The sequence below is a fragment of the Amphiprion ocellaris genome, chromosome 7, assembly GCF_022539595.1.
Source record: "Amphiprion ocellaris isolate individual 3 ecotype Okinawa chromosome 7, ASM2253959v1, whole genome shotgun sequence".
In the NCBI taxonomy this organism is placed as follows: domain Eukaryota; kingdom Metazoa; phylum Chordata; class Actinopteri; family Pomacentridae; genus Amphiprion; species Amphiprion ocellaris.
In genome coordinates, this window is record NC_072772.1 from 25294793 (window position 1) to 25316308 (window position 21516).

At 38.5% G+C, this 21516-nt stretch overlaps 1 protein-coding gene across 3 annotated transcripts in view; it reads right to left on the reverse strand.

Moving 5' to 3' along the window:
* Window positions 1–1332: 1332 nt before the first annotated feature.
* sez6b (seizure related 6 homolog b) overlaps window positions 1333–21516 on the reverse strand; it is a 284944-nt gene continuing 264760 nt past the window's right edge. The window contains exons 12-17 of one of the 3 annotated variants that reach the window (XR_008602221.1): window positions 18997–19188; window positions 15184–15378; window positions 11780–11815; window positions 8509–8617; window positions 6243–7386; window positions 1333–5292 (exon numbers count right to left, since the gene is read on the reverse strand). Coding sequence is in view for 2 of the 3 variants with exons in the window: in XM_055011998.1 (XP_054867973.1) it covers window positions 7236–7386; window positions 8509–8617; window positions 11780–11815; window positions 15184–15378; window positions 18997–19188 (683 nt within the window). In the remaining variant the exon portion in view is untranslated. Of the gene's footprint in view, window positions 7387–8508; window positions 8618–11779; window positions 11816–15183; window positions 15379–18996; window positions 19189–21516 lie in introns of all 3 variants that reach the window. The other 2 variants (XM_055011999.1, XM_055011998.1) reach the window with 2 other exon arrangements.

A 21516-nucleotide genomic window follows, 5' to 3' on the forward strand; every position in this document is an offset into this window, starting at 1 on the left:
TCCATCAAAGAGAAACATACTGCTGCTCTTACACACACAATGCATCAAGTTGAAAAGCAGATATATTGCTGTGTGTTCATGTCACATTCACCTCATTAGACAGCCTCACTATCACATTTAAGATGACTATTTCCACATTTTCATTATTTTTTACTGTTCCTGATTCATTTTGCTGAGGCCAGTGTGTGTACAACTAGAAAACAGTGATCACTCCACATTCAGTTCTAACAAAATTAAAATATTTACTTATGACTACATTCATCACAAGTACAGTGAAAAGGATGACTTGTTTTAATTATTTACACAGGATATTTACTTTTAGTGTTTTTTTTTTCATCTAGACAGCTTGGCAAACCTCCAGAGCACACAGCTGCACCTTGTTTTTATCTGACATATACTGTACAAAGAGCCTGTTACAAAAAATGCACAGATTAAAAGGGGGTCTAAGTCCAACACCTGACTTGGAGGAACTTAACAAATCATCTGGGGCTCAAGTGGTTCCATTATTTTAAATTCAAGTTAATGTAATTAGGCTTTCCTGTATACCTTCAATCATTTTAGATAACTGCATGTGTGTGTTTTTCTTAAACAGTTTGAGAGGTCCAGCATGGATCAGTTTCATCCACTATAGCAAACAGTATTGGTACAGAGACAGTCACAATGTTATGCTTATGTTACTGCTATAAGATACATATGAAATATTCAAATATCTAATAATCATCCAAGCTCATACAGGGGGTCCAGGTGAGCTTAGCTCCTGTTAGCAGAACATGAACTCCCTAGAAATCTGATTTAGGATTTTTTTTTCTTTTTTTTTTAGGGGGTGGGGTGTGTGTGCCTGTGTGTGTGTGTGTGTGTGTGTGTGTGTGTGTGTGTGTGTGTGTGTGTGTGTGTGTGTGTGTGTGTGTGTGTGCGCGTATGTGTGTGTGAGAGAGAGGCGGGGGTATGTTCTTTTGCATTTCAAAGTTTTTGTCTTTTGTATCTGCATCACTGTGGCTCATGCATAAGGTTATTAATGATGTATGAGTCATGCAGGGCATTTCATTAACTTTTATAAAGACACCAACATGCGTGGTGTTCTTGCCATTACCATCAAAGCATGTTGGTGCAATAGTAGAAAGTATAATGTGTTGTTATTGAACACATTTTCTAGATACACAGCAGGCAGAAGCTGCTTTGAAACAATTTCCCCTCTGTATTTCAAATTCTGAGTCTGATTTGCATTGGTGTTCTTATTCTTATTGTCCATATAATGATAAATACAAGCAAAGTCAAGTGGTTTATACTTAATTCAGTGAAGCATACAAACCATTCACTCACCACACACATCAGTGTTTTTCTGAACAATCGCTTTTATTGAAGACGTTTGTGAAGTAGGTTAATCAGTACTTTATGTACAATGATTCAAAAATAGGTTGATTATTATCATTGTCATCATACCAGCTTGCATGGAGACATATTATCATAGAACAATAAATACTGTATTTTCAAATGACAGCAATGGTATAAAATTAGACACTATCTCCAAACAGGCAATGGCAAAAAGAACAGCAGCCTGCCCCAGTGTGCACTTTCCTATAGCTTTACAAAGTTTAATGTGCTGTAATGTCACATTGCAATGTCACTATAAGTGTTCAAACTGAATTTGTGAGGCTAAAGTGATGAGATCAACCAATAAGAAATCAAAACTCCTTTGTATTTATTTCTGCAAATTATATATGAACATGTGGAATCAGTGTCATCTTTCTTAAAGTTAATTCAAACTTCAATAATTTCCATCGAAAGTGGATGTTGTGTTGGGATTTACTGACAACATGATATATAACATAAGTGTGTCTGCTACCATTACTATATGCAGAAATGCTTCCAGTTTCATGTCTGTGTATAAGTACAAAGAGGTTTAGATCAGCTTGGGTTTGCATATGACTGGAAGCAGAGGGAAACAGCTAGCCTAGCTCTGTTCCAAGTGTTAGGATAACAGCAACTATATCTGAGATACACTATATTGCCAAAAGTATTCGCTCACCCATCCAAATAATCAAAATCAGGTGTGCCAATCACTTCCATGGCCACAGGTGTATAAAATTAAGCCCCCAGGCATGCAGACTGCTTTTATAAACATTTGTGAAAGAATGGGTTGCTCTCAGGAGCTCAGTGAATTCCAGCGTGGAACTGTGATAGGATGCCACCTGTGCAACAAATCCAGTCGTGACATTTCCTCGCTCCTAAATATTCCACAGTCAACTGTCAGCTGTATTATAAGAAAGTGGAAGTGTGTGGGAACGACAGCAACTCAGCCACGAAGTGGTAGGCCATGTAAACTGACGGAGCGGGGTCAGCGGATGCTGAGGAGCATAGTGTGAAGAGGTCGCCAACTTTCTGCAGAGTCAATTGCTACAGACCTTCAAACTTCATGTGGCCTTCAGATTAGCTCAAGAACAGTGCACAGAGAGCTTCATGGAATGGGTTTCCATAGCCAAGGAGCTGCATCCAAGCCATACATCACCAAATGCAATGCAAAGCGTCGGATGCAGTGGTGTAAAGCACACTGCCACTGGACTCTAGAGCAGTGGAGACGCGTTCTCTGGAGTGATGAATCACGCTTCTCCATCTGGCAATCTGATGGACGAGTCTGGGTTTGGCGGTTGCCAGGAGAACGATACTTGTCGGACTGCATTGTGCCAAGTGTAAAGTTTGGTGGAGGGGGGATTATGGTGTGGGGTTGTTTTTCAGGAGCTGGGCTTGGCCCCTTAGTTCCAGTGAAAGGAACTCTGAATGCTTCAGCATACCAAGACATTTTGGACAATTCCATGCTCCCAACTTTGTGGGAACAGTTTGGAGCTGGCCCCTTCCTCTTCCAACATGACTGTGCACCAGTGCATAAAGCAAGGTCCATAAAGACATGGATGACAGAGTCTGGTGTGGATGAACTTGACTGGCCTGCACAGAGTCCTGACCTCAATCCGATAGAACACCTTTGGGATGAATTAGAGAGGAGACTGAGAGCCAGGCCTTCTGGTCCAACATCAGTGTGTGACCTCACAAATGCACTTCTGGAAGAATGGTCCAAAATTCCCATAAACACACTCCTAAACCTTGTGGACAGCCTTCCCAGAAGCGTTGAAGCTGTTATAGCTGCAAAGGGTGGACCGACGTCATATCGAACCCTATGGATTAGGAATGGGATGTCACTTACGTTCATATGCGAGTCAAGGCAGGTGAGCAAATACTTTTGGCGATGTAGTATATTAGGCTCCATTTTTATACAGCGGGATGAAGTTGTGATGTGTTGTCCATCTTTGCAAATATTTAAATCCACCAGTCATACAGTTGGTAGGCAATTAAACCAGTGGGGTAATATCTAAAAGTACAATTCCAATGATGATCCAACAAAGCATTATAACAAATGACTCCTATTCAAAAACATCACAGTCTTGTCTTTGTAAACCCAAAGGAAATTGTTACTGCTCAAAGTTTGCTCCTTATAGCTCGGGAGGAAAAAATGTGATTCTCATTTCAGAATCATTTTATTTTCGATAAATAAAATTTGTCTAATATGTTTCTGGGCTGCACAGTGGCTTGGTGGCTGCGACAGACTGGTGACATGTCCAGGGTGTCCCCTGCCTTCACCCCAATTCAGTTGGGATAGAAACTCCAGCCCTCCGCGACCCTCATAAGGATTGAGCAGTGTATAGATAATGGATGGATGGATGCATGGATGGATATATTTCTTTTTTCCCCCCTACAACTCACAAATTCACTAGGAGAAATAGGTGAGGCAAGAGGAGGACAATTAGCAACAGGACTCATGCTATATATTATATAACATATGATGTGCACCACATAAATCTCATATAGAGCTCACATGTAGCTCATATGAGAAATAAATGAAGGTAAGGTAAGTATGACTCCGGTTGCTAATTATTGTCCTACTGTCTCACTGATTTCTCCTTCTGAATTTGTGAGTTTTCAGACAAAACAGAAACAAACAAACACATTTTATTTATTTATTTAAAACAAAATTGGGCTGTAATGAGAATCACACCTTTGTCTCTGACGAGCAAGCTTTGAGCAGTAAAATTTTCCTCTGGAAAGCATAAGCAGGGATTTGTGTCTAGACACGTAGTTCTCCTGTGTTTGATGTTCAGGAGTTACACTAACAAATCCTTCACAGGATGCTGTTATGAAACATTCCTGACAGTTTAATTTTTATACTTTAAAAACAACATCTGCCCTGTTAGCACAATGTAGCTAATGTTAGCTCTGTATGGACCTGGTAGGAGTAAAATAGTAAGGTCTAGTAAGGTAGTGTTGCTTTGGTGTGAAGTAGCACAGCATGTTTCCACAGTGTTAGAGACTTTGCTAGGTCCAGCTTTTTTCAGCATGTCACAACAGAACAATCTTCAATGTCCATACTTGGCAAATGGATGAAGCATTATGTGTCAAAAAAACATTACATACATAAAACTGCAAAATTTTGCTTTCATGATTTTGTGTTTGAGTGTGTACTAACAGGTACAGCATGTTCGATTGAGCTTCAAAGCTATTGGTTGGTGTATTTGGGCTCATGACAAGCTAGCTGTTTCCTCTTGCCTCCAGTCTCTATGCTAAGCTAGGTTAACAACACTCTGACTTCACCTCTATACTGAATATAGAGACAAGAGAATGGTCAATCTGAATATATTTTGTTAAGTTTTTTCTTCAAGGGCCTTTTACATTAAGGCACATTATGATTTTTTTTTCTCATAAGGTTCATCAGTTCAAAGAGCAGTTTTGGGCATACTTTGATAAAAGTTAATACTGTTGTGTCTGTGACATTTATTTCTAAGATCTTATACATCCCAAAAGCATTAATCTTTTGATGGTGGCAGAAGACATAGTGTATAATGTACATAACACAACCTAACATATGTGGTTATATGCTCATAATGGCACTAGCTTTGCATTGATTCCTTCTGCTTTCTCAGATGGTGTCTGAAAGTTCCCAGCATGCGAGCACAGGATTAAAAACTGTACAAGTTAATGCTACTGGACCTTTACTGTTGAAGAGCTATAAAAATAATCCGGTTGGCCCAGGTGTTCCTGGGGTGCTGATTTGTCCTCTGTTGGGTAAATAAAGGGAGGCTCATATTCAGTGTACAGACAACATTGTGAGGGTGTCGAGGGAGTCACCAAAGGAGTGACACACACACGCACGCACGCACGCACGCACGCACGCACACACACACACACGAATGCATGCGCACACATATAAGGGCGACTTCAGATTGAAACCTCGTATTCTCTTGTTTCCTGTGAAGAGAATGAATATGTTCGGTTACAGAAGCAGTTGCCAAATATTTTCTCAACCCCAAATCCACTACCCAATTCAGTACATTTAGTGATTTCAATTATAGTGAAACTGAACTCTTTTTGTAAGGTAGATTCTACACTGGCACAAAATAGCAGAATAGAATGAATTCCAATGTCATAAGTCATAGAAACATGAAATCCTAATGTACAAGAAATGATACAGTGGTGACAAAACAAGTGTTATTCTACATTTTTGCTGTGGTGGTCGTATTCCTGTCACTTTACTTGACTAAAAATAATAATACCACTACATTAAAACATGCTGTTGCAAGTAAAGTCAATGAAAATGTTATGTAAGCGAAGTAAATTATTAAGATTGAATTGTACAGGTTATAAGGTTATTATCATTCATGCAATAATGTGTAGGTGGTCGATTTTTTTTTTAACGATTTTGTGCTGTTCCTGATTATGTCTTTTCTGAATTGTTCCACTGATTCTTTTCTTGAAAAAGGGTGCAGAAAAACTGTATATAGGCTCACTTTTTTGAAAAGCCTTAAAAATAGCTGGACACTGATTTTTAACAAATGCTATTTAAACAGGAGAAAATGGTGCACTATTTTCAGCCATGGATTAGTCAAATCCAATTTGGCGATCTAGACGATATTTGAGGCAGCAGGGCCGCGTGAGTGGGACTGACTGAAAATAAAATACAATGTTTGTGTTCATGATAGTCAAGGCATACGTGTGGTTCACTTATGTATTTTAAATAGTTTTTACACCTTGATGGCATTGCTAAACACATAGTACTGTCAGTAGGATACACTGAGTGGTGGTTTGCAGGAGACAAATATAGTGTCATCAGATGTCTTTTTTTTAGTCCACAACACTTAATGGTATTTGCAAAGTATTAACTGTGTAGCATCCAGGCATTTATGACAGTATTAACTCACCTCATTGTTCTTCAGGATTGCCAGCATGGAGGATAAAGAAAAAGCATAACTCAGGACAAAGAAAGAATGTCATAAGTTGTTATATTGTTGCACCTTATCAAACAGCCATATCTTGGTAGGTATTTCCTGTTTCTTAATCACAGACACAAAGGTGTTGCTTCTGCTCAATGGTTGTTATAAGGAATCATCACCTTATGGAAGTTATGATCTACATTTCCAAAGATCCAAATGTTTTTCAACTTGACTTGAAAAGGTTTGATAGGGAATGTTCAGTGTGAAAACTTAGTGCCCACAGCATCTAGCTGCTTCCAAAAGTATTAAATACTGAGAGAAAAACTGATATTTTAAAGACCAGATTTACTGTCACAAAAGTCTTTCTAGAGGATTTTATTCATTTAATGAGTCATTGCCTCTTTTTGTTTCTCTGGCATTTGGACCACATACAGTAATGGTCTGACACCACATCTTGAAAAATTGGGAGAATTTCCACTGGACAGAAGAGCTGTTTGTACTTTAGTGGTGAAAATACATGTATCAAATAACATATTTGCATGTAATCAGTGTCAGAAAACTATGTGATTACATGAGAACATGTTATTTGATACATTTATTTTCACCAAATAAGACATTTTCATGTAATCACACAGTTTTCCGGCCCCAGTTTTCATGAAAGTATGTTACAAAACCATCTGATGCACTTGAGGTCTGTTGCTCCCTGGCTATCACCTACTCTGTCCAGGTGCCTCTGTAAGCTCCAGGCCCAACTGGTTTGTGCAAAATCAATAGCTTTGCAAAGTGGAAAGTGTCATCTTGATTACCTCTGGTACCAGAAGTAAGTGGCCCATTCATGTTTCCCATTTACAATATCAGGTAACTAACAGTGGGGGGGCTTTCGGATCAGCATGAACCAAGTTCAGTCATCAGAAGTGATAAACAACTGTTACAGAATATCTGCTTCTGTGGTAGGAAGTCAAAGGTATAAGCTTGTGTACACTAATTCCTAGGACAAGAAGTTAACTCCCAAAGCACTGCATGTTGACTCACCGTTGTCTCATGAATAGAGCTATCAAATGTAGATTCTCCAGTGATGTTTTCATATGGTACACTGGAGGACAGGGAGAGTTGCTGTGGCTTCCTCTGAGCCCTGAGCACAGACACAGAAAGCACACATTCTTGAAAAAGATTTGCAGAAAACACTTGTAGAGTACCATGTAGGATGGTTTAAAGTCATTTTCATTGTGAAATAATGACACCAGCATTTATGTAGTGAAAGGATTTGTGGATCCCACATTCATTACTCTTTGTACTCCATGTTGCATGTTCTAGTTGGGCCTTACTTTGACCTTCTGTTTGTCACCATTGTGTGCTGAAATCATTGATCCTAATCCAGTGACAGCTATCTCTGCAGTCAGTCCTGTAAGCTAAATGTAGTTATATTTGCCTCCCATTAAGTTCATCCCATTCACATGGAAGCTGTCCAAATCCCCTCTTTTGTCCAAGACATCAGACAATAATGTTGTTATTAAAAGATCACATACGCAGTGCAAAAGTCTCAAGAGGCATTCTGCAAAACATGGTTTCTATTTATTGAATACTTTTAAAGCCTGCTGTTTTCTCTGGAGAGGCTGTGCTATTATACTGCTAAATCTGAGTTATTTTTTCAACAAGGGATATCTGCACCTTCTGTAACTCTCAAATGCATGTGCCAATTTGTGAATACTATTATTTTGACAATCCAAAATTTCTATGAAGCAGTCGAAGCTGTATAATAAAACTGCATTGCTTTTGACCTTTGTCAGAGTGTAGTAACAACAATAACAAACATACAAACAGTAGTTTTACAATAATTTGTAGCTGTCATAAAAATGTGTTGTTTTTTTTTTTTCAAAAAGCATGAATATTTCTCAGTGCAGGTTAATATGTTAGATGATTTTTTTTCATTCATGTATTAAGTGATTTATTGTTTTGTTACTTCAGAAAATAAAGACAACTGAATTGTATTATAAAGAAATCAAGTTTCGCCAAGATAACTGAGAAAATTATGATTTATAGTATTACATCAATAATTTAAAAGTAGGTGTTATTTTTTTAAATTATTATTATTTTATTCTTTATTTTAACAGGTAAGATCAGTTGAGAACAATTTCTCATTTATGGTGATGACCTGGAAAGAGGCCCCAGCAGGAAGAAAGATAACAAATTAACAATACATAAACAAAATGTCAAGATTTTTTCCCCTGATAAGCCATTGGTGGTTTGAACATACTTTGAGAAGTAGAGGTAGATCCCAATGATGACAATGAGGAGAAGGATGACAGGGATGAAGGTAGCAAATGCTACTTGGACTCCCTCCATCCTTAGGTGAGCTGTAGATACTATGAAAGAAAAAAGCTGGCTGTTAGATACAATGAATTTCTTCTTTCCACAATGAATTTAGACAGTCTCCTCCAACAGCTGATATTGAGATGTATCTGCAACTTAAACTCTGGGAAGCATTGATTTGAGCTCTAATCTAAGCTCCTGTTAATTGGTGATTCCTGAGGCTCTCTGCAGCAAGGCAAAGGCAAAGGCAAAGGCAAAGGCAAAGGCAAGGCAAGGCAAGGCAAGGCAAGGCAAGGCAAGGCAAGGCAAGGCAAGGCAAGGCACGGCACGGCACGGCACGGCACGGCACGGCACGGCACGGCACGGCACGGCACGGCACTTTGATTAACAGAACAAACAGTGCTGATAAAAGATTAAAATGTCAGTGATTTAAAAAAGCTCACCGTGAGCACATGGAAAAAGGAAAGTTTTTAGCCTGGATTTGTAAACATAAACGTTTGGTGCTGACCTCAGTTCCTTGGTAGCTTGTTCCATTTGTGTGCAGCATAACAGCTAAATGCTGCTTCACCATGTTTGGTTTGAACTCTGGGCTCCACTATCTGACCTGAGTCCAGAGATCTCAGAGCCCTACTGGGTTTATATTCCATTAACACTTCATTCATGTATTCTGGACTTAAACCATTCAGTGGCTTATAGACCAGGAGCAGAACATTAAAATATATTCTATGTCTGACTAGGTGTCAGTGTAAAGACTTTAGAACTGGACTCATGTGTTCTGATCTCATTGTTCTGGTCAGCACGCGAGCAGCAGTTTAATGCTACTTTGGGGGAGTCCGGTTAGAAGGCTGTTACAGTAGTTGAATCTTCTGGAAATGAAAGCATGAATAAGCTTCTCCTGGTCTTTTGTGGACATGAATCCCTTAACTCTGGATATGTTCTGAAGCTGATAGAAGGATGTTTTGGTGATTGACTTGCTCTGACTACTGAAGGTCAGATCCGTCTATCAGCACACCAAGGTTTTGGACTTGGACTTTGCTTTCTAGGGATAGTGACTCAAGGTATTTACTAACAACAGTCCTTTTGTCTTTGTTGCCAAGAACAATTATCTCAGTTTTGTCCTGGGGTCTGTTTCACAAAGCAGGTTCAACAAACTCTGAGTGTAACCCTGAGCTCTGAGTTGATCTACTCTGAGATAGGAAACTCTGAGTTTCCGGTTCCAGAACAGCTGATTTGAGTTGGTTTTATCAAGTCAGAGTAGTTTCACCCGGAGTTAAGCGTGTGCACCACAACTATAAAAAGACAGCATCAATGGAGCCACGATTCGATGAGTCACCATGGCAACGGGGAAGCAGTGGGCTGCGTTTTTCACCCTACTTGACGTGGAAATCTTAATGCGCTTATATGGCAAGTTTGAACATGTTTTTAGAAAGAAGTGCAACACCGCTGCAGCTGCAAAAGAGAGGGAGACGGCGTGGGAGAACATTGCTGCCCGGGTCAGTGCCTAAGATTAAATGTAGTCCTTTGCAATCATAATAATATTACAGGGGAAAACTGTTTGAATGGTAGCCTATTAAGTTATTTCATTTCGGTGCAATCCTGTGGGGGAGAAGCGCACGTGGCAGCAGCTTAAGATGAAATATGGAAACACTCCCTGGGAAATCCTAAAAGAAAATAAAATTACTAATCCCAGTCTGAGGTTGCAGCACAATGTCATTAACAGAATATGATTTAAAATTAATTTAACAGATCTCTACATCATTCACCTGCAATCCTGTGGAACTCCTCCTTGATGGCTCTGACAGGTTTATGTCCAGGGAAAACGACAAAGATGGGTAAAAGCCAGGCATACTTTTTTGACCGTCCTGCATACAGTTGCCTTACTTAAGGCTCTGCATCTCCAACATTATACAAAAACCTCCATTTGCAAAGAACCGCAGTGCAGCACACAAAATATGATGAGATGTGACTGCGGTTGGTAATGTTGCAAATGTCAGGACGGATTAGGTTGTGTATGTAGAGTATGGACTGTGACACGAAACAGTACTGCTCAAAAGATAATTGTCCGGAAACGCAAGAACATCTATGCGCAGTCTGATAACAATCTCCCAACGCTCCTTCATCGACTGGATCGTTAACGAAAGGACATGCCATTTTGACAGATGGCAGAACTAGGCTACGCCAAAACTCGCCTACGCCAAAACTCGCCTGCTGACTTAATGAATGGGGAAATCAAATAGCGTGTGGCTGAAAGAGGGCAGAGACAGAGAGAAACTCAAGGTTTACTGAGAAAAACCTGGTCCCAACCAGGTTACATTCATAGATTCTGTTACTACGGTAAATGACTAAGACCTTAAGTTACCTCTCTCTGTGAAACAGGCTAGAGTTACCCCTCTTTCTCTGGTTTGAGTTACCGCACTTTGTGAAACGGAAAACTCAGAGTTTCCCTCATTTCAGGGTTAACAGACTCAGAGTTTTCACTAAACCTGCTTTGTGAAACGAACCTCTGGTTTATTGAAAGAAATTTTGTTTCACCACAGCACAGAGAGCTTTCATTTCCTAAGGCTTCATGAGAGCAAGATTCATCGCAGCCATCCACTACACTTGAAGAAACTTTCAATGTTCTAAAAAGAAGTATCTAACCTTTTTTGTCTAGTTTGTCTTTGCTTAGGTGAGTGGTTCCTGTCATAATACGGATTACTATAGTAGCTGAAAAAGACTTTGCTGTTAACCAACTCAACCTGAGCTCTAAACTGGGCTTAGGTGACAACTTCATGAGGCAGGATAAACCATTACCAGCAATGCACAAAGTGGTCATTAAAACAAACAGTGGATACAGTGTAGATGTTAATTACACAATTCCATGCATTATTTCATAATTCTGATGTCTTCAATTTTGCTCTACACAGTAGAATTTAGGAGAAATAAAGGAATACCTTTGAATGAGCGGGCGGGACTGGTAGTATATGGATTTTGATTTAATGTTTTTTACACGACCCTCAGGGGAATTCCACTCCAATTATCTCTATTTTAAATGGGCATAATAAGTTAGGGTACTTCTTACAGTTGCTTTTCACTTGACCTTCATGAGACACTGTGTGGAAGTTTTTCTTTCAGCAGCAACATGGGAAATATCAGCAGCACAAAACATACTTTAAAATCTCCTGTTCTCTCGGATACTAAGAGTGTGCCGTTCTAATAAACTTGGCAAAACTTACCATCAAATCTGTTCCCATCATGCTCTGCTGGGCGGGCTGAGGAGAAAATAGAGAAAGGACGTGTTAGTTGTAGGGGGTAGGCTGGATAAAGTAAAAAGTTAAAAAAAAACAAGAAAGCAAGAAAACGGTTCATTCAAGCTCATTTACAACCACTTTGAGTGGTTTATGTTGCAGTGTGTTGCCATACATTTTTCATATGGTTGGCCAGATGGGGCCATTGAAAATCACGGACTGGAACACAAAAACCAAAAGCTATATCTGAATTTCAGGAATTCTATTCTGCTGTTGTAATATAGAGGCTTATCCAAAACTATGTCAATATGAGAGTTAGGGAATAATAATATTAATTAATGTTACTAATAACTACTATTGCTAAATCTGATGCGTATAGACTAATACAGGTAAAGTAAACCTTTTGGTCATTAAGGTGACCACCTTCTATAAAAGTTCAGGAGATAAGCTGCAGAGTGTCTGAGGGCAAAATGTTAACCCATAGGTGAGGCATTTTTAGTTTATTTATGATTCAAACGCTGGAAATTCTGACCATGTGTGATGATAATACAACAAACTACAGACAAAGATCCATTAAAAGAGGAGGACTTCATCCCTGATCATCTAAATACCTGATCCAAACACTCTTTGTAGGTGTGGCTGAGAAATCAAGACACTACTGTAGACACAATGAGAAACCTGGGTGTTCGTTTGTATAGCAATATGTATAATCAGAACTAGAATACTGAGGTGCATATACATCCACTAAAGGTTAGGGATTCTGTGGTGCAACCTATTATGGTAAAGATAAAATTATCTAAAATTGGTACCTGAAACTATATTGTTAGGAACCATTTGCATGTGATGGGCCTTTTCTGTCCCAGTCCTTCCCTACTTCCTTAACAAGTAACTAATGACACTGTTACCAACTGACCAGAGACAAATCAGCTATTTAGAAATGACTGGCTGGCTAGTAAATTGGCTGAATTTGTAACACAGTGAAACAAGTGTTCAGTCACCAGTCCTGGAGCGTTTAGAGAAACATGGAATCATGATGCCCTTATGTGGATAGCAAACACATTTCAGAATATTTCAGATCACCGAGTAATAAACAGGGCAGTTCAGTGGTGCAGGAGTTAGCACTGTTGCCTCACAAACAGAAGGTTCAAACCTTCCTGGTCCTAGTGCTCTGTAAAGTTGGCATGTTCTCCCTGTGCCTGCCTTGGTTTGTTTTGAGTCTTCCGACTTCCTTCCACAGTCCCAAGACATTCATTGTAAGTTAGCTGGTCATTCTAAATGGTGACCCTGCATATTCTCTGTGATAATCAACAATGTGCTGACAATCTGTCCAGGACATATCTCACTTCCTCAAAGGCAGAGCTCCAGCCCCCTGCAACCCTCCACAGGATAAATTAAACAGAAAGGTGAGAACATAGATTTGTTTGCCCAAATTGTTTTTTTTTATCAACAAAATATGAACTTGTGAAAAAAACTTTTTCTGAGGTCAAAATGTCCAATAAAATGCTCAGGAATGAGTCACGCAATCACAGAGTCATTCCATCATGTCTAGGATGTACAGCAGCTGGACTGGCAAACCTCAGAGAAACCTCTGGAAAACACTTTCAGTCTGGTTGCTTGTCTAATATGTCCTGACTACACCCTGTCTCTTTGAGGTGTCTCGATCAGGGAGCAGGCTCAAACTAAAGGCTGCAATTTTTTATTATTTTAGCCTCTAGACTGGAACAACCTTTTAGTGTCAGGACAACAAAACCTACTAAAACAAAGCAACACTTTTCCTCCCCAGCCTTTCACTGTGTATGATGTGTTTCTCCTGCTCTTCTCAAAGATAATCAGTTGTTTTTGTTTAGTATGTATCTTGTTCTGTAAGCTGACTTTGAAGCTTTCAAAGTCTTCTGTTGGAGGCACTTAGTCAGAAGGTTTATGTGATTCTCAGACCGGAATGTGCAAATTGAGTGTATGAATACAAAAAAAAGTCTAGTTTCAACCAAATACGACCTGAACAGTAAAGGTATGCGCTCTTTCTCTAGTTACTCTGCTGCAGAGACATGTGACAGTTTGCAGAGGAAAATCAAATTAAAGTTTATTGTATCACAAACTGCATACCTGGCTACTGGAAATTGGTGAATGATTTTTTTTAATAACTGTCCGTATTGTGTCCATTTTAGTTCTCTTTATACGAAAAAACAGGTTATTGTCTCTGTTGATTTTAGTTTTGTTTTACACAAAACATTCAAGACAATACACCTGAAGTTGTATTGTCTTGATCTGGTATCCCCTGAAAAAGAGCTCAGAGAAAGTTACTGATAACAGAATATCTTTGATCTGTACCACATTACAGTGACAGTGGTAAGTTTAAAATAAAACTATTTGCTCAATATTGAGTAAAAGGTAGGTTTGTTTGGTGTAGAAAGTATAAGGAAGGAGAACAGCTCTTATTTGTGTCATCGTGTATGACAAGGCTTAATATTCACACCTTAGAGAGCAGAGTCCTTTATTTAAGAAATGAAATCAAATAAATGGTGTGTTATAAAAAGTTGAAACCAAGAGGCTCACTGCTGTGCATTAGCTGTCTGAAAACCAGTGGTAGGGTACAGGGAACAGTTGAGGACACATGCTGACCAAGACCAAATGTTCATGCTGAACACATTCAGCAAAAGCTGATGCATGCAACTACCCCAGGGCATGAGGATCTCAGGTTAATCTAACCATGAATTCATATGTTTGCTCTGGTCAATCCAATGTAGAAATGTGGATAATAAAACAAATGGACCAACAGAATCTGAAACATTAACATGAACCATAAACTCAACTCAGTATTACAAAATGTAATTTCTTTTTCTTTTATTTGAATTTTTTTCAGAACTGTATTTTATAATTTGAGAAAGTGCAAAGTGAATGAACATCTTGAGGTGTCAAACTGAACAACTATTAAGTGAAATTTTAAAAACTATCTATTTTGATGGTGTGAATCCAGGTCTTTTAAAGAGAGTCATATCAAGTTGTGTAAATTTACGGGTTTAATTCCAAAAGGTCCACAATGATTTTTAAGCATTGTTTCAGATGCATGCTGGTATTTGAATGACAATGTTAAACATTCTGCGTTACAGATAGGTTTTCATTTGTTTGTAAAATTCATGATATACCATGGAACATTCCTTAATCAAATGAATAATGTATCAGGTGCCACCAGATGTGTTGAGCAAAGAAAATTTGGGATTATTCATTAGTTAATTGGTATATTTTTGCATTTGCATTTAGTATAATTTAATAGATTTTTTTTCCCTTAAACTGGATAATGTATTTTAAAATTCAGACTTTTAAAGATCCTTGGTCACTGCATAACTGAAATTGTCTTGACAATGTAGAAACAAGATCAGGCTGCAGTTTCCTACCTTTGCAGACAGGTGGCAGTCCACTCCACTTCGATGGGTGCCCAGGGACACAGTGGAGAACAGGCTCACCCAGGAGCTGGTGGCCAGTAAGGCAGGAGTAGTGCAGGGTCTCTCCTGCCTGGAAGTGGATCTTGTTGGAGCTGGGGATCCCGTAGGTGGGGATTCCTGGGTGACTGCAGGGCTCGAAGGTCTCAGCTGGAGGTAAAGGGAAGAAACATACTGTTTGTATTGGAAATCTAATCCATTGTAGGTAATGCTATTAATTAATATTTCTTAACAATATTCTTTGGAAGATAGTACTGTTCAGACTACCATCAAAACAGACTGGATATTGATGATCTGAAGAGAATAACACAATATTTCTAGTAACATTGCCATCAAGCAAAAGATGTTCACTTACATGCAGGAAATGTCAAAATGATAAAATACAGTGAACATCTTAGTCTTCATAGGATGACCGGTACGATTTTCAGTTTGCAATATGATGTTCAGCAATCATGTCAAAAAGACTACCTCAATCGAGATTACCAAACGAAAATGAAAAAATGGAATTAGAAAAATTAATGAGAAAATGCACTGAGTGGAAATGAACAATAGGTTATGAATAAACTGAAATTTGTTAAAACTAAGACTATGTCATTATCAGATGCCAAAATGAACATATTGACAGTAGCTGGAGGGGTGTGTTGGACAGGTTTTGATTGAGAGCACCTAAAAAACTGAATGGAATGGATAAAACGTTTAAATATTTGTCTAAAATTTATGAAGAAATGGTTGACATTGAAAGATGAGTTTTTTGAAAATATTATTTTTAATAACAACTTTAGATCATTTATGTTATGCCTGTAATGTTAAATAATGAACACAGTTGAGCATGAGAGGTGTTGAGGTGTTCATCTGACAGAATAATAGGAAGATGCCAGATAAAAACATAAGGTAAGAACTGGCCTAGATGACTCATTTTTCAATCACATACAATATAGGAAAGTTCTAACTCATACATTTTAGATGTGTAAAATCACCAACGCTAATTATTAGACTTCATTATTAAATTGAATTGTGCTAGGAGACTTTAGGCCTCAATTGCAACAGCAATCAGCCTAGAAGAAAGAAAGAAATTGCACTGGGAATGAAATTGTGTCTGGGATCTCTGGAAAACTGCTCCAGTTCCACATTATGGCACATCCTTGTCAGTTCTGAAGCTGAAGAAGATTTCATGGAAATACAGATTTCCTTTTTTGACAGAATAATTGTCTTTTGCTGATGAGTTTCATCTCATGCATAACAAAGATGTGGCGTGTCTCCTCCAAAGTAATTTCCGTTGTCCGGTTAAATGAATTATTAGTCAGTGCCGGCATACAGTATGTCTCCACCTCTAACATAGATGAGGCAGAGGATGAGATGTTAATGCAAATGAAGTTAATACCTTCAAGGCTGTTTGAAGAGGAAATTATATATTAATCTGACTGACACACTTATAGCTCCCCAGCTTTGACAGAAACAAAGGAATGGCAGGATGTCCAGACAGCTGAAAACATCGACATCACAAAACTTACTACTACCCCTAATAATAATAATAATAATAATAATAATAATAATAATAATAATAATAATAAGAAGAAGAAGAAGAAGAAGAAGAAGAATGCTATCCTATTGCACTGGAGACAAAGAGAGAACTAAACAAACATGCTGTATTTGTGTCTCCACCAGGTGGCGTCCTGGTATTGAAGCATCAGGAAGACAGCAGCATCTAACTGGACCAAAGTGAGATTTGTAACTGTGTTTCCATGCTGTGTTAATAAGCTGCAGCTAAGCAGCTCATACGCTACCTAACCAGCAAACTGATAATAGTGTACTTTTCCTCGCTGACGTTTTCTGGACAACACATGTAGACATGTGTTCATGTTTGTGAGTTACATAAGAAGGACACCGAAGCAGCAAAGAAAATGTGAGCTGTTGTTCAGAGTGTGTAGCTCTTATGCCATCTGTTCTGCCTACACTGACCTCAGCGCTTTACACCAGATTTATTTGGCTCTTTCAGAATAAATTCTTCACCTACATCAACAGATACTTGAATGGTGTTGTGATGATTTACTAAGAAATGGGGGTGCCATCAAGAAAATGAAATCTAATCTAACATGACTGATATGCCTGAAGTCTCTCACAGATTTAGGCCATCACAAGACACCAAAACTCTTCATTCAAAAGCAGGTTAATTAACTTCCCTACAATGTTAGTAGCTCTTCAAGGGAGAAAAATGGCGCATCAAAGCCAGAATGAAAGTCTAAAGGCCCTCTAGCAGCCCCTGGGGAGTACAATGTTAAGTATACCCCAATTTAATAGGTGGAAAGGAATGAAGCGGAGGACGAATACACTTGTGAAGTTCAGAGGATGTTAGCCGAGGAAAGGTAGTGGAAAAGATAAATATTACTTATGGGAGTAAGGGTCAGTAAGATTTACTGCTTACAAAAATGATATTCTGAAATAATGTGAAAGTACATTACCTTGTGTACAGAAATAAAAAAAAATATTTGTGATTGTCAAACATGTTAGGAAATAGAAAAAAGTCAATAGAATGTGTGTTAAAATGACTTTTGCAGAGTGGTTACATAAAGCGGCTGAGTAAAGTAAATGTTTTTGTGAACAACTGATTAGATTTAAAGCAGCAAAATGTGGGTGACAGTGAAGCTAAACACACACAGTTCAGTTACAATAAATAAGGAGACAGACAAGGAGTTATGACTGACAGCAGCTGATCCTCGTGCATTTGTTTCTATTACAGTTAGCATCAATACTCTAGTATTACATGGCCTGTGTTATATTCTGTTATATGATGGCAAACTTTAGGGAACTGTCATGAAATGTGTTAACAATTGTTATCATTCACTCAGACACATTTTCTGCTCTCCACTCGTTGGCCTCATCACTAATTCATTTCCTGCTGATAAAAATTGTTTCCTCATATGTTCCTGGTCTCTGTGACACCCAGCAGGCTCATAACTCTGAAGCTATAGTCTGTCGTATTTGCATGAATATACATTTTCAATCTCTTTAGTGTAAAACTACTGTGAGGGTCTTAATTTTTTTGTTATAAACCTAGACTTAGGTGGGCTGATCTTCCTCTTGTGATGGCATGACAAAGTTGTGTTTTTGAAGTGGTATAATACTCAGTTATTAAAATATTTCTAAATGTTACTGTAGTGGACATACAGAGATATTTTTTTTTCCCAAAAATCTAGTTTCTGCTGGGCTGCACAGTGGCTTGGTGGTTAGCTCTGTCGACTTGCAACTAGAAGATCTCTGGTTTGCATCCCGGCCTTCCTGGGATCTTTCTGCAGGGAGTTTGCATGTTCTCCCTGTGCATGTGTGGGTTTTCTCCGGGTTCTCCGGCTTCCTCCCACAGTCCAAAAACATGCTGAGGTTAACTGGTGATTCTAAACTGTCTGTAGGTGTGAATGTGAGTGTGATTGTTTGTCTCTATGTGTAGCCCTGTGATAGACTGGTGACCTGTCCAGGGTGTCCCCTGCCTTCATCCTAAGTCAGCTGGAATAGACTCCAGCCCCCCACGACACAATGAAGATTAAGCGGTTCATAGAGGATGGATGGATGGATGGATGGATGGATGGATAGTTTCTGTTTCATTTTCCTACATATTAATTCAGTCACATTGGCAACCTTGACGTTTGTTCCTAAAGAGAGTTGAAATCCTACTTTCACAATTCCGCATACCTGCTCAATCATCACATAAAATTTGACTGCTTGTCTCACTCAGTTACAAATACTGTCAACAGTCAAGAAGCATTTGGTACATACGCAGACATCTCGGCAGCTTCTGGTTCCACATGGGGCCTGAGGATCCTCGGTTGAAGCAGGTGAGCAGACTGTTACCAGACAGAGTGAAGCCCTTGTCACAGATGTACTGGATGCTTGAACCCACAATGAAATGTGGACCTGATAGCACCCGCCTGCTGTGTTCCACCTTTCCAGGGTCAGCACACGACACCACTGGACAGAAAGAGAAAGAAAGATGTTATTGTTATCAGATATTTTCTGTCCTCCTAGTCTTTTGTTTTGTTGTTTTTCATTTAGACAGAGAGGCATTACTTAACGTCAGTCAACTGTATTTCCTAGTTGGTCTGTAATACTCAATAGAAGAGAAGCCAAATGGGTTAAATAGATGGAGATGTTGATGAATTGCATATTTAATGTGTCTAAGAAAGAAAGTGAATGTTATTAGGAATGAAGTTCCAAGTCTCAGTTTTAATCTGAGTTGGTTTACAATAATATAGAAAGAACTGATATAGTCCGTTTAACACACTGTGCCCAAAGTTTAGAAATTTAAAAGTAATCAGACAGACAAGCAAAAACCAGCAAGTTTCATGGGCAATCCCTTATGTTTGTGGATTACCTTCATCAAGGAAGTAAAATGACATCTATTTCATTTTGATGGAGAAGTGAAATAATAGGACACCAAGGTACAAAGTTGAGCTTAGGATTATCAAATCTTCGGTTATATTATCAGATGTTGTAAAGTCTGTCCTCTTTAGGAGTCCATAAACACTCACTTGTGAGTTAGGGCCAAAAGTAAATGTAAGATAGGTCAGAGTCTAACGGTGCTGGTCACCGGCACAGACGCATTACTTTCTTTGGTAAATGTGTTTGTCACATTAAAAAAAACAAAAACAAAACAGACACTTTAAAATCTAGCTCTATTCAGCACTGTGATGAGGAGGTGACACGTATGAATAATCATTATTTTACGTCTCGACTAAGGGAAGACTGCCTTTTAAAGGCCTTTTAAATGTGATTCACTGTCATGTACATGCTAAGGACAGTTCTGAAGGTTAAAGTTTGCATAGTTCACAGTCATCTTTCTGACACCACAGAAGGAAGGAGTCAGATAGAGCCCTGAATTCAAAATGTCATTTTTACCAGTTTTTCACTTTTCATCAGTACTTCAAACGATTCTACTGACATCTCAACAGACAGAGATATACACTGCCCACATCATGAAGATGCCTTGTACTGCACACAATTCATGTTTTATGAAGCCTTTTGATTCAGTTACTTCTTAGTGGAGGGGAAAAATCCACTAATTAAGAAATGTATTAGGGTTATTCATTAATGTATGTAGTTGTTTTACTTGCTGTGTGCACATCATATGTAATGTATCAGAAAGATGATTTGCATGTTTTTAAGTTGGAAGCATTTACGTTCATCTCAAGAGGGCAGCTGTCACTTAATGTGTGCTGCAGCCTGGCCTTCATTACTGGACATTTCATATAACTAACTGTTGTTATCCATTTCTTTTCAGTTTCATTACAATGGCCTTTAACAAAAGACTGTTGCTGACCCGAGATGTCTGTGTTGCTTGCTTTTGCAGACACATCCCTACTTTATTGCTCAAAGTATGACGCTTTAAAGCTTTCAGAAGAATGTGACTTTTCAGTCATAATTACATCTTAGATGTTGATGTGGACTCTATTTACAGGAATCAAACTGGTACATGAAGTAACTCCAATATAGCATGAATGCATCTTAATGACAGGAGGGAACTTCTCGGTAAATGTCACTCCCTTTCCTGGATAGTAGCATGATGCACTTTTTTCACTGCAGATTTTGTGACCTATGCTCACGAGAAAATCACAAAACTAATGACAGCTGCACTTAGGGAAGGTTCCAGTGTTTTTTTTTGTGCTGGGTTACTGTCTTAGTTTACTGAAATGTAATTGAATTAAGTCATCATTAACATATTAAATTACGACTCTGCTTTTGATGTTATGACAAGTCTGAATGTCAGCTGTGAAAATGCATCTTGAATGCTTTCTGTCTTTTGGATAAAAAGACAAATAACTTCTACGTCTAAATCTACTGATTGATACTCTGATTATAATTGTAAATTCAAACATTTCAGAGATGCACCAATGCCAAAATACATTTTTAAAAATAGTGGGATTTAAACCAGTTAATCTTTATTTGCCACACAGCATTTTGTACTGACAACTTCTCCAGCTTCTGTGCAGATTTGCTGCTTTCCTCTGTCGTACATAATACTGTTAACTCAATAGCTATTTTCTGAAATGTTATAAACTATATAATTACCTAGCAAATTAAAAACAACAAACAATGGATTGATATTAATGCCTACAGTATTTTGATTTACATCTTACTGAATAGTTAAATGTCCTTCCTGGACTTGGATGGAGCACTTCATATCTGATGATTTTTAATAATTTGGAATCCCAGGTAAACGTCAAGACTAACTGAACTATCCTAGGTCTGCATAAAATTAAAGCATTTTTAGTTTTAGTGGATGTATCTTCTGTATTTTCA